The sequence below is a fragment of the Cenococcum geophilum genome (assembly GCF_001692895.1).
Source record: "Cenococcum geophilum 1.58 unplaced genomic scaffold K441scaffold_68, whole genome shotgun sequence".
Classification (NCBI taxonomy): domain Eukaryota; kingdom Fungi; phylum Ascomycota; class Dothideomycetes; order Gloniales; family Gloniaceae; genus Cenococcum; species Cenococcum geophilum.
Genome location: NW_027137626.1, coordinates 534670 through 548176, shown reverse-complemented (window position 1 = coordinate 548176; position 13507 = coordinate 534670). Strand labels below are relative to the sequence as shown.

At 39.5% G+C, this 13507-nt stretch overlaps 2 protein-coding genes across 2 annotated transcripts; one reads left to right on the top strand and one right to left on the bottom strand.

The window, feature by feature from the left end:
- Positions 1-7703: 7703 nt before the first annotated feature.
- Positions 7704-7912, bottom strand: K441DRAFT_669203 (uncharacterized protein). The gene has a single exon (XM_067650111.1). The coding sequence runs from the start codon at positions 7895-7897 to the stop codon at positions 7736-7738; it is 162 nt and encodes a 53-aa protein (XP_067497935.1). The 5' UTR covers positions 7898-7912; the 3' UTR covers positions 7704-7735.
- A 3736-nt stretch (positions 7913-11648) lies between these two features.
- Positions 11649-13115, top strand: K441DRAFT_589110 (ethanolamine kinase-like protein; the record flags this gene model as incomplete). Its single annotated transcript, XM_067644751.1, has 4 exons — positions 11649-11819; positions 11913-12024; positions 12085-12323; positions 12372-13115. 4 exons carry the CDS (start codon positions 11649-11651, stop codon positions 13113-13115), a joined length of 1266 nt encoding a protein of 421 aa, XP_067497934.1.
- Between the last annotated feature and the right edge of the window lie 392 nt (positions 13116-13507).

Here is a 13507-nt window from a genome sequence, read left to right as displayed (position 1 = left end):
ATAAGGCTTCCTTTACTACTTGTATTAGGCCTATATACTTAAATTTAGTGGTTAATAGGGCGATAGTTATTTAGCATTTAGAGCTCTAGGTAATTAGTCCACCGTTAAGCATAAAGATATATCCAGAGGATAAGCGTTAATTTGTAATATTATTACCGTAGCTTATATCTAAGTAGCCGACGAGCGTTAAATCTTAGTAGTTACCGCTGTAGTTTATTCTATAGTTTAGAGTTCCTATAATATATCGGAATATCCGTTTAATTGCAGTAAAATGCTAAGGTCCCAGATTATAGCTGAACTAGCTAACTTATAAAACTGCGAAAGCAAGATCTAGTTAGGTCTTAATTATTGCGTATATAAGGGAACCAACCTACAATTAATAGGTCTTAATGTCGTCCTTTAAGGCCTGGCCGTTAAATAGTTTAAGATGTTGATCTTTCTTATCTATAGGAGTCTTTACCGGATTTAATAAGGGTTTATTGTGCTTATTGTCCCAATAATAGAAGGTCTAGAGCACGCGCTTAAGGTAGCTGCGTTATTAGATTATAATGGTTTTTAGCTTATAATTGCGAGTAATAGTTATGCTAAGGTAGTAGCTAATAGGGCCAAGATCTGTTATCTTAAATTTGCTACAGAGTTACTATTTAAGAGAGTTAACGGCGGCTCTGCTACTGATAATCTTAATATTATCTATATAGACTAATATAATAAGGCCGTTTACAGAGGTAAAAGGGGAGTTCTTAGTTATAAAAACGCTGTAGTTAGCTTAAAGCTTCTAAAAGCTAAGGCTTATAAGGAAGTTATAAATAACTTTATACTATATATAAGGTGACTGTTTAAGACTATAGAGACCTTTAAGGAGGCGGTAGACCTCTTTGGATTTGCTAAAGCTATAAGGGTGTTTAATATATACGTCCTTAATAATTTAACCATTAAGAAATGCCGTTTTAACGTCTATTTAATTAATTTTAAGATTATAATAAGTAGCTAGGGTAAATAGCGTACGGAAGACTATTAGCTTAACTACTACGGCGAAGGTTTAATTGTAATTAATACCGTACTGCTATTTATAGCCTTTAATAACCTAGCGTGCTTTATACCTAAGTATTTCCCTTTTTAGCCTATACTTAATCTTAAATACCTATTTACCTTTAAGGACTTTATATAAAGAGTTTACTAATAAGCGTTAGATAGAGCGCCAGGTTTTATTTTATAGGAGAGATTTAAGTTTATTCTATATAGCTTCTAGCTACTATTTCGCGTATAGGCCGCTAAGAGCTTCTCTTAAGGTCGCTGGCTTAAGGGGATCGTATATAGACAACGTATTAAGGAGAATTCGGTTAGGTTACTAAGCGTGACCCTTATAGATCTTAAAGTGATCGTGCTTGGTAGAGCTAAGTGAGTTAATAGTAATATAGTTTAAAAGGATTTTATTAAGGAGAGCTTTGCTTTTAATAGATTCTTAAAGAGCTTAACTAGCGTAAGTTTTACGGCCGGATTATTATGGAGGTAGTTCTAAAATTAGATTCCGAGTTATAGGTTCTAGATCCTATAACATGAATTCTTTATATAGTTCTTAAGGAAGTGGTAATATTAATATAGGACAAGGATAAGACGCAAACTAATAATTCTTCCCCTATAGATTAGTATTGTACTCCTCTTGCTATTTATTCTTCCCTTAGAACGGAATATCTTAAGCTTTAATAGTCTTAAAAATAGTAATATCCTTAACTTTATATACCTGCTAAGACTAAGAGTCCTATACTTAGTAGATAGAGTTCCCTTTAAAACTAATAAGAGTGAACTTCTTAGCTCTTAGTCCTAGCTTGTTAGACTATATAGGTTTCTTATAGCAGTAAACTATAAAGCTAATAGTGCGTAGGTGGTTAAGACTAGGCTTTAAACCGTAGCGCTTCTTATATAGTATAAGATGTAAGAGTAGAGCTAAGGGACTTTGGTTATGTAAATAGGCTGCCGTTTAAATAAGTTTAGGCTAGAGGTTTTATAGTAGATAACTATAAATATATAGGCAGTAAGCTTTTATAGTAAGCGTTTGCTAGTTACGCTCCGCGACTCTATTCTATTTAGGTAAGTTAGCGTAAGAGAATTTAAGCTTAATGCTATAAGAGGTAAACTAGTTCTTTATAAGCTAGTTATCTAATTCGCTATTATTAGATTAAACCCTTTTAAGAGGGCCGAGTTACTTTTCTAACTAGGTAATATAGTTCTTAATAATATCTTAAACGCTATAAGCCTTTTTTAACCTAAGGAAATGGACCTCTATCTATCTAGTATAGTTATTAGTAAAAGTAATAGCGTACTTAAAGCCTTTAATGCTAACTAGCGTAAGATAGATAATATTAATATAAACTAGTTTGCCTGTAGCTGTAGCATGCTATTAAGGGCCGTAATTAAATAATTTATGCCTTTTTAAGACGGTACAGGTTTTATAGTTAAATGGATTAGTAGGAAGTCCTAAACGTCTTATATCTGCGAAGTTTAGGTAGCTAAGTCTCTTATACTACTACCAAGAGTTATAATCTAAGCCTATTAGTAAGAGAGTAGTACGTAGATCGTTTGGTTTATTAAGGCGGTAAAGTCCTCTCTATATAAAAAAGTGCGCCAGTTTTATTTTGTCCCTAGTACGTAAAAAGCAGTCTACGGTATTAATAGTTATCCTATCTCTTTGGTAGGTAGAGCTAGATATAAGGTTAATAAAGAGGTTTAGAATATAGAGCACGTTACGGAGTCTAAGTACGTTATTGCCCTACGGTAGAGATATAACGACGTTAATATCGCCATACCTAGTAGCGTAGGTGATGCCGGTGGCGGAGTTAACTTTAATCCTGTATCCTTAAAAGTTCTTAAAAAGCTTATAATCCTTACAAGTATAGTATATTACTCCGGTATTAAAATACTATCTATTTAGTTAAGAATCTACTGTGTTATAAAGCACGAGGATCCTTTTGTAGTTACTTAAAAAGTTAGTTAGTTAATCGTCGCTTTAGTTAGGTGGAGGAGTTTTATTTTAGGTAAGACGCCTTTTTTTACTCTTAGGTTTGCTAGTAAATGTCTTTATAGCCCTATAGTTGCGAGTCTAGTAATTAGATAACTTATAAAAATCGCACTATTTTTTATTAGGTGTAGCGACAGGTGCTATATAAGATTAATTTAGGAGTGGCTGAGCGCCTAGTAATATTACGGACGGCTTATTATTAACTGGTTAATAAGCTTCCTTATAGAGTTTAAGGCTAAGGAGTTCTATAATAAAATTATTAAGAGTAGGAGGCGTATCCTCTTTACAACTAGGTGTGATTTTACTATCGCGGAAGTTCTAATAGTAATTACCTAAGTTATAAAGAAAGATACCAGTTATCTAAGTGTTTATTACCCTATTTTATATAGGCCTAGTATAAGTTGGATTTAAGCAAGGTATTTCTTTAGAAAGTTACTTTATCTGTTCAGCAGTAGCTTTATATTTAGTATAATATTCTTTAAGGGAGTCGCCTAAATGCGTGTCAATAAGCGCCTTAAGTCTAAGGTAGTAAGAGACCCAGCCAACTTTTATATATAGTCCCTTAAGTATTTCCCAGGCATACTTCGCTATTTAGTTTTTAATATATAATTGGAGTTTAAGGCTAACCAATTTATATATTAACTAGAAGGCTTAAGATTCCCTAAAAGTATACTTTTCTTTATCTTTTAAAGAGGCGTTATTGGCTGGAGCAGTTGCTTTACTAGTAATATACTTCTAGAGCGCTTTTAAACAAAGCTTATAGCGTTTTTTAGTAGACTATAAGAGGTAGTTATTTTAGCCTTTAAGGATAATGCCGAGACGTTTCTTGTTGGTAGGAGTTTCTAATATAGTAAAAGAGATAATTAGTATATAGGTTAAGAGATAAGGATAAAGTAGTAATAATCCTCTTTAAAAATAAAGACTTTCTAATAGTTATAGCTTATCCGTCTTAGTGTAGTTATTATTTAATTAACCACTAGAAAGAAGGCCGTTAAAAGTTAACGCGAATATAAAGGGGTCGCTAAGGCACTAGTAGTAAGCAAGCTAATAGCAATTTTCTATCCCAGGGATGGAAAATCCTAATTAGTTAGTATAAGTTAGGGTCCGTAGAATATAGCAGAGTTTAATAGGTAACACGCCCTAGCGCCGTTACGATTTGGTATTAGTTAACTACTAATAAGTGTCCTTTAAGTTATTGCAATCGATGGGCCTTTTTTAGGGTATATTAGATGCCTTATAGCTTAAAGACTTATAAAGCGGATAGCTTATAAGGTAGGCAGCTCGTAAGGCAGACAGCTTATAAGGTAGCTCGTGAGGTAAGTTACTTATAAGGCTGGTAGCTCATAAGAACGAGGCTTAAGCTTGTAAAAGCTAAGGAGCAAGCAATATACGTTAAAAGGAGTTAAGGTTTAAACGCGTTTTTTATACTAATTTAAGTCTTAAGGTATAAGGACGCTAGAGGGCGTATTTAACTCAAAAAACTAATAATAAAAAGGCGTAAATTACGTTAAGTAGACCGGGCTTATAACCTGTTAAACGCGCAGGTTAAGGCAAGCGTGATTGCAGAATATTAAGTGTAAGAAGTAGTTGATTGAACTATCTAAGTAGGAGGTTGAGATAAAAGGTTAACGATAACCGAGTCACGTGATATAATATCGGGTGAAAATAATATAATAACACCGGATTCTGATCTGTAATATCACTAATTAGTGTCAGTATCACCCAGGGGGTACTGCAATTGCAATAAGTAGTTCTGGTTCTTAATTTATTTGTGTCTTGTCGTCGTCTACTAAAAGAGAAAGAAAGGGGTAGTAAAGGTCGGACTATCTATCGGGCCGTAGGTGGTCAGGTAACCTACGCTACGCCATGCGGCCCCTGCCGCATACGCCTTGCGCGTAATGCGATTTACAACCTCTACTTATATAGACACTACTCTTTATATATAGAGGGGGGGTTTAGGGGGGTTTCCTTTTAAAAGGCCTGATATCTATATATATACTAATTAAACTCTATATTATAAGGCTTTAAATTAAAAATTTGGGTTAATTAAATATCTAAATTAGCTTATTAATTATAAAGTCGGGTTAAAATTTTCGTTTAAGGGTACTAACGATCCGCATATTAGTTTTCTTATTGACTGCAACTCGCTTCCAGATAAGAGCCTCCCACATTAAAATATCGTCTTTGTATACAAATTCTCATACAAATCAAATATAATCGTATAGGCAGTTTTTTTTTTACTCAAAATTATATGAAGCTCTATTTCTTACTAGCTTTTCTATTACCAAGTCTTGGTAGGTGTTTTAGTCAATATAGCACCCCTATTAAGCCGTTGTAAATGAGCCGCGTCGCAGGTCTTAGTACCCTAACGCGCTTTATAAGGTCGCCCTAGCTCTAGTTCTCTTACTAGGAATACTCTAAGCACTAAGGTTACACCTAAAAAAGGTAAAGCTAATAACACGGAAGCTTCTCCTATTGCCGTTAAGGTAAGCGACAATAAGGTTAACTTCTTAGACGAGGACGATATTGGGATTAATAAGGATAAGAACTATAGCTCGCCTACTACTATCCCCCCTAGTAAGAAGGGCTTTATTCTAGCTGGTATACTGCCTTTAGACTATCCTCTTAATAATTATAAGGTAACTTAATTAGTAATACAAACTTTACTATAGCGGCGATATTGGTTAAGAAAGGTAGTAGAGAATAAGGAAGTATCCTCTTAGCGATCTTCTAAATAGGCTAGGAAGAAGATATTAAAGAGGCCGAAGCCTTATAAGAAGCTACCTCCTTAACTAGTATATAAATCGCTGCGTATAATACTAGCAGAATATTAAGCTACCGAAGCTGCTATAAGAGAGGAGTCTCCCTTAGTATTATCTAAGGCTGTATCTAAATTAGATGCAATATAGGAGCTAGAGCTAGAGGTAGATTTAGAGATTATTTAATATACTCTTACTTGGCGTGCAGTAGTAGGAGTAATACCGCTTATAAATACTGCTAAAAGAGTGCATATATATGGAGGTTTTGTATACTTTTAATTAATCGCCTAGATTAATAAAGTTTGAGTAAAACACTTAGGGCGATTTAAGCCTATTGCCTTAATTTAAGCTACAGCTTCCTATAATTAGGGTACTAAAAAAGATAAAGTTATTATGGATCTATATAGCTATAAAGATATCTAAGCTATGGATTCTATCTTAGACGCTTAGCATAGTAATAAAAGGAAGGGCTTAAAAGTAGAGGCTACCGCAATACTTTTGGAGCTCCCTATAACGTTAGATCCGTTAAATTTGCTAGGAGGCCATATGATATAGGCTCTTAGTATTTAACTAGAAATACTTATAAAGGCCATAACTAGCTAGAGTAAGAAAGGGAAGGCCTCTGGTAGCAATGCTACTGCTATTTAATACCTAAATCTATCTAGTACTATGCTAAATAAAGTTATAGCTAAGAACGGAGGCCTACTAATTATATTTTAATGGGAATATAGAACTAACGTATACTAGAATAATAGGCGTACTTATTAGGTTAATAGCAACCTAAATTACCTAGTAGATTATTACCTAATTAATAGAAGAATAATAACATTATAGGGGAATAAGATCCTTAAGGGAAAGGCTACTACTAATAAGCCTCCTACTTAAATTGCAATCCTATTAAGCTAAAAGGACGGTGCAATAAGGGCGCGATAGGCGAAGACTGTACTTAATTATCCAATAAACTTCCCCCCCTATACCCTTTACTAACTACACCCTACTTAATATTAATACTAGCAGTATATATAGTACGCTTCTTACCTATATTAGCAGGCCGTTATACCCTAGTAACCTCCCTAGTAACCTCCCCCGGTAAAGCCAGACGATTTAAATTAAGTAGTAGAGCCTCTAATAAGCCTAATTGCGCCTAGGCTTAATCCTACCGTAAAGCTTCGTAACTACTTTAACTGGCTTTAAACGCAGCTATATTAGAGCTTAGTAGAGCTAATTATTAAGCTTAATTATATTACTAACACCCTATTTAAAAATAATTACGACTTAAAGGCTTTGCGGAATAAGAATAAAATTAGTAATAGTATATAGGAAGACCTTAGCTTTAAGGGAGGTGCCCTATTAAAGCTTTAACGAGACCTAAGGGCTTATAGGAAGTTTAAATTTAGGTAGGCTTTATATTCTTCTAGTGTCTTTTATACCTATTATATATATAAGAAACTAACTAGTTAACTACTAAATAACCTACGTGCTAGAAATGCGATCGCGCAGCTATATAATCACCTATATTTTGTATACTAAATCTTAAAAAGCTTTTAAAGTCTATATAGTTACTAAGACTATAAATATTGCATTAAACCTATGTCTTAAGGTTATAAAAAGCAAGCTTAATTAGGTTAAACTCTAGAGAATATAGTAGTAAATACTTTATATAGACGCTAGCTCTTTTATAGAGAGTTCGGAGCTCCTACTTCCTGTTAACTTTTATATATATATACTTATCTAATTTAACTCCCTTACTTAGTTCCTGTAAATTAATGCGTTATTTATAATTAAGATTATACTAGGTATATACTATAGTAGAACTATAGCCTTAATCTAAGCGTTAAATATTCGGTAGTAATAGAGCCTTAATATATTAACGTCCCCTTAAGGAAGCTATTATAGGTATAGGCTAGTAGTATACTCTACCCAGCGTGGTCGATTAAGCGGCCAGTCCGTAGGCTAACCGTCACCCGATTGATCGCCCAAATTTTAGCTGCCCAATCCAGTCAGTCCATGAAGTTATCCGTCTTAATCCGGACTGGATCCGACCGATAGAGCTCTTAGTACCCCTGGATACGCGTAAAAGAGGGATAGATGGACGCGTTCGCGTTGTTTTTGGTCCATGCATGGTCCGTGCGTTCACTATTTCCCCCTAAATTCCCCCTAAACTATGCCTAAAAAGGCTTAAAACTAAGCTATGCTGCCCTGTCCGCCGTCTGTAGACGTTTGCAATCGGGCCTTATTAATCAGGCCAATCCGACAGCTCTAATTAAGAGACCAATCTGGCCATCTAAACCTTAACGATCCAGACGTCGGGCAACTAACCACGCTGACTCTACCGCTTAGAGCGTTAAATTAAAGAGACCTTAATTATAGGTAGATTAATAGGACTATACCTAAACTTCCTATACTTAGTTCTCTTATTGGCTCCTAATTTGTCAATAAATACTAACTGGTAAATATTCTATATAATCTAGCGTCCCTTCTATAGGGAACGTAGATCCTCTGCCCGCTTAAGCACTTTTCTTTATACTACCTTCCCGCTCTACTAAAGGCGTAAAAGTGTCTTCCAGATAGTTAAGAGGCCTATAATTATATTAAATTCGTTATATAGGAACTAGGCCATTTTATTAAGGAAGGCAGTTAGCCAATCGGTAAGAAATATAAGGAGAGCCTATATTAAAATTGGTTAGAAATTAACTAAACACTATAACGTTAATCGTTACGTACATTCTTATATAAAGTAGTAAAAACTTAAGGCCTCCCTATTCTAGCAAGGCTTAGTAGGTAAGGAGTCCCCTATATATCTAAGGATGTTCTAATATGGTATATCGTCATCTTATGAATTTGAATGGCTGCAACAATCCATTTAACTGCCCAGCTATAGTATAAGGCGACGCAGATCTGCCAGACACGGTAGGGAGGAAGCCTTGGGCTCATGGTGAGAAAATAGAGTCAAGAAAGTATGCGCATATGATTATATTTGATTTGTATGAGAATTTGTATACAAAGACGATATTTTGATGTGGGAGGTTCTTATCTGGGAGTGAGTTGCAGTCGATAAGAAAACTATAATATCATGGGCACCCAGGATCTGCGATGACACAAACGGGAATTAAATTTGGGAAGCTCCCACGACTCGACACGACTGGCTTCGGCGTCAGGCGACAGCACGGTCAAGATCTAGGATGCTAGCAGCGGCGAGTGCCTGCAGGCCTTCAAGGTCGGCAGAGAATCCCGCCACATCTCGTTTGACATTTGTGATCCATATGTTCACAATGAAATTGGCACCATTAACCGTTACTGCGTTGTCAAATGCAAAATAGATTAAGTATAAATCTAGTTATATTATAAGTTTAAAATATAAAAACGTAGGAATATTAGAATATAGTAAATATACTAACGTACTAACGTATTGACGTACTTAGTATATTTCTTAGGCGCAGTATTATATATTTAAAGGACTACAGTCCCTACCTAGATAGTTCTCTTCTTTATAGTAAATCTTAGAATACAATTGGAGTTAATATATTAGGCAACCTACTCTACTAGTTGTGTTTACGTTGTTAACTTCTTATTTACCTATAATAGCTCTAATAGGGCTCTATAGATCCTACTTCCTAATATAAGGTCGATATACTCCTATATATACTTACCGTCGGCTCTATATTTAATAACTCCAATCTATTAGTCCCAATCGTTTGGGCCTGCAAGGATTACAGTATAGGTGGTAATAAACTTTTCGGGTTATTAAGAGGATATATTTAAGGCCTCTACTATACACGCCAATAATAAGGCAACTAAGACCTCAAATTAAAGAGAATATAGTAGATGGCCTAGGCTTATAACTGTTAAACGGAGCAGTCAAGAAGGAGAACTCTATTGAATTAATGTAGGCTGTTGAGCCTCAACATATACAGTCAAGTCAAATGGCCAAGACACCCTAATATATACCCACATAGGAAACAGGACGATGATCGCAGTTAGCGCGTTGTTCGACAGTATTATGTGGGTATACCAAAATGAATACATGCAATCCAGACCCAGTTAGTGTTATATGTATCCATACAGAGGGGCTAAAAAGTTGGGAGGATAGAGATATGGGTGGTAATTTATACCTAGACATTAGACCGATACTGCATTCCTATTCTTTCTCAGAGGCGACAAAAACCGCTCATTCTCGAATTGGGAGGGAAGGTGCACAGAGCTTGGCACAATGTTCCCATTTTCCCTCGCTACGCTCTTCCTATCGACAAATCTCAGCCGCGTTTACCGCAAGAGCTGACGATCATCACGGCCCAGATTCAAGAGTCTGACACCACCCATCCCACGGCGGAATCTGCAATTTCTTAGTCACGCAAATTAGTTTGGCATCCTCAGCAAAAATTGTCCTCAATAATCAGGATTCGGCTTGGCCACCTCAGTATGTGTACGACTTTTATTCCACACATCTAGGAGGGTTTAGAAGAGACTGTTTGTGCGTCTTATGGACGTAGCATATCCCACCACTATGTGCCTCCAGCGAGATGGCCACGGGCTCTAGAATAATCCTGCCTCTTTTTCATTCAGACACTGAGAAGGCGTTTTGCCGTGTCGGGCCGTCCCTGCAGTTGAGGACGCTGCCCTTAATTCTGATATCAACTTCGGAGACGTCTTGCATATGCCCTGGTAGGTGAGGGAAATAAAACCTGAACAGGAATGTGGCTTGGCAAAGGCTCTCTCTTGCGATCACAATATCCATGAGGATTCCAATCAAAGCAGGACTCATACTTATCCCATAAACCCAGTGGTTGCCTGATAGCGAGCTCTCCAATAATGTGGTGGAATAACGAGTTGGTTCGTCTCTTGAGTCAGATGATCGAAGCTGCAATAAGCGTACTAGAAACCATGAGCCTTGTGAAGCTGAGCACGAGGACGGCTGATCGGTGAAGTGTTATAGAAAGGCCCTCTTAAAAGAAGAAACCCCAAGTTCGGGCGTTGTGAATCAACCGATTGCGTAAGACGTCGCGTGCTCACAGCTTGAGAACACCCCCACTTCCACCTCGGATGTTAGAGAGCACGGAGCAGTTGCTGTTAAGAGAAGATGCCTGCAGGACGGGATTCGAAAAGTTGATGAAGAAACTCAAAGCCTCAGTTGCTATAACGAATCAGTGTTTGCGTAGTTCATACTCAGCCAGGGTTCAATCAGTAGCGTACAGTAGTCTGGCCTTGAGGTCATTCCGCAGGCCAAGCACAGCACAGAACGGCAAAACAGCGTGGATAGCTCCGCAGGCATCCGAGAAAGCAGCTATCCGGCAGCCATGCACCTTTGTGCTCTTGGGGTTCGATGGTACATGTACATTATCTCTTGCCAATAAGCACGGCAATATGACGTGTAGAGAGGCACGGAGGGTGGGTGTACAGTAAGTGGCGGTCTAGATCAAGCAACGCCCTGAAGCCAGGCACCAAAGCCGCAGAGTGGTGGGGGCGTTTCGCTTCGGACGGGCAGGGACATGGGTTCATCAAGCTGAGACCAAGTTCTGGGAATTGCCCACGAGACCCCGTCACCCTACGTAAACCCTTTTCCCTCCACTTGTCTCTCCAAACTTCTTCCCTCCGACACACCTATAATTGTCTTATACCCACCGATACCCCACTAAATTTTCTCCTCTCTCAATCTATAAAACCATTGGTATGCCTGCTCCCTAAAACTCGCCTTTTGGAACGGGCCACTCTTCGCCGAAATTCAGGAGCACTGCATAAGAATTTCACATGCTTCCGTACCATCTTCCCCTCTCTTATTATAGTCTGTCACACTCGCCCCATTTGATTATCGACAGCATAGCTAATTTTGACAACGTTGCAGGCACCAATACACTTGCGATCCACCAACATCCACCATGGATTCCTCTCCGCAGAAGCCCGAGAGTGTAAGACACATTGCTCTAACCTACGCCCACACCGACTCGCAAAACTCCGCCTTACAACTCATATTTGCCCTGAAGCCTGAATGGAGGGAGTCACAGGAAACGATAGAATTTGTGCGATTTACCGACGGTATCACCAATACTGTACGTTAAGGTCAAACATCCTTCCGGGATAAGTGTCAGGCAAAGGCACCCCCTACATCTGTGGAGATTTATGGCTAATTTGGCACATCCCAGCTTCTCAAAGCCATTAATAAATTACCGGGACTCTCAGAACGGCAGGTAGACAGAGAGTCCGTTCTGCTGCGAGCGTATGGGAAGGGCACAGATGTGCTCATTGATAGAGAGAGTACGTCGTCAATCTCGCACCATTCTAGAACAACACATTGGCTAACGGCGAACTGCACAGGAGAAACCCTCTCCCATTCGCTATTAGCCCGCTACGGCCTCGCGCCACCTCTCCTCGCCCGCTTCGACAACGGGTTGCTCTATAAGTTTATTGAAGGAAGTGTATGTTCGCCGGCAGACCTCCGTCAGCCTGAGATTTGGCGTGGTGTGGCAAGGAGGCTCGGAGAATGGCATGCAACACTACCTATTTCGAGTATTAGCTCAGAGTCGCCTACCAATGGTAGTCTTGCAAATGGACATGTGGCTGGNCATGCTGCTGGACACTCACCAACCAAATCACGCAGCAAGCGCACTGCATCAATTGAAGCGATAGAGAGGCTCACTCCTGGCAAGCCTATGCCAAACGTATGGACTGTGATGCAGAAGTGGATTCTCGCGCTCCCGATATCCACGCAAGGCGAGAAGGCCCGCAGAGACCAGCTCCAAAAAGAGCTTGAATGGCTTGTGAAGCAATTCGGCAACACCCCAGGTGTCAGCTCTAACCCCTTCGTCTTTGCCCATTGCGACTTGCTCAGCGGAAATGTCATCATCGAACCCCCATCTTCAGCCTCCTCCAGCCACTCCAGCAATTCGTGCGACTCTGAAGAGACGGAAACACCAGTCAACGTCTCTTTCATCGACTACGAATACGCAACCGCCGCGCCCGCTGCCTTCGACATTGCAAACCATTTCGCAGAATGGGGAGGCTTCGACTGCGACTTCAGCGTGCTGCCAACCCGCTCCCAGCGGCGCGACTTTCTCAAAGAATACCTGCTGAGCTATAACTCGCGTCTCGAGCGCAGCTTCAAAGACGCCGAATGCACCGCGCTGTTCGACGAAGTGGACCGCTTCCGCGGTATGCCAGGCTTTTACTGGGGCATCTGGGCACTCATTCAGGCGCAGATCTCGCAAATCGAGTTCGACTACGCTAGCTATGCTGAGGTGCGGCTCGGCGAGTTCTGGGCCTGGAAGGCGGAGGTCGACGGTTCGAGGGAGAAGCTGGGCGCGGACGAAAAGCCGCTGAGGGAGCGACGGTGGGCGCAGGAGGAGTGAGCGCGAGGACCGGATGGGGTCGTTTCCCCCCTAACGAAAACACATTTTCTATGTCAAAAATGCCACAGCAACTTCCTGTCGGTGCTTACCCTCTGCCCCCCCTTCATATTACGAAGGGAACCGCCTTATTCCGCTTCTGATCATCCGTATAGTCACGCCTTTCTGACTCGCTCTAAAAAGTCGCAGCCCACCGGCCTCCTCACCATCGACACAACCCCTCAATCGCGGATTTCAACAACCGCACGATTTTCCTGCTCTTGGCGCTTTTGCCTCTTTCGTTTCGGAAATACATTTATGCTTTGCCTTCAGCCGCACACCACACAACCACCTCTCATCTCCTATGGGTTTGGAGCGAAATAGAAAAGAAAATATTGATAGCGTGAATTTGTGGC

Bases quoted from the DNA above. Each gene is read 5' to 3' on its own strand.
- K441DRAFT_669203 (XM_067650111.1), bottom strand. From the start codon at position 7,897: ATGCATGGACCAAAAACAACGCGAACGCGTCCATCTATCCCTCTTTTA.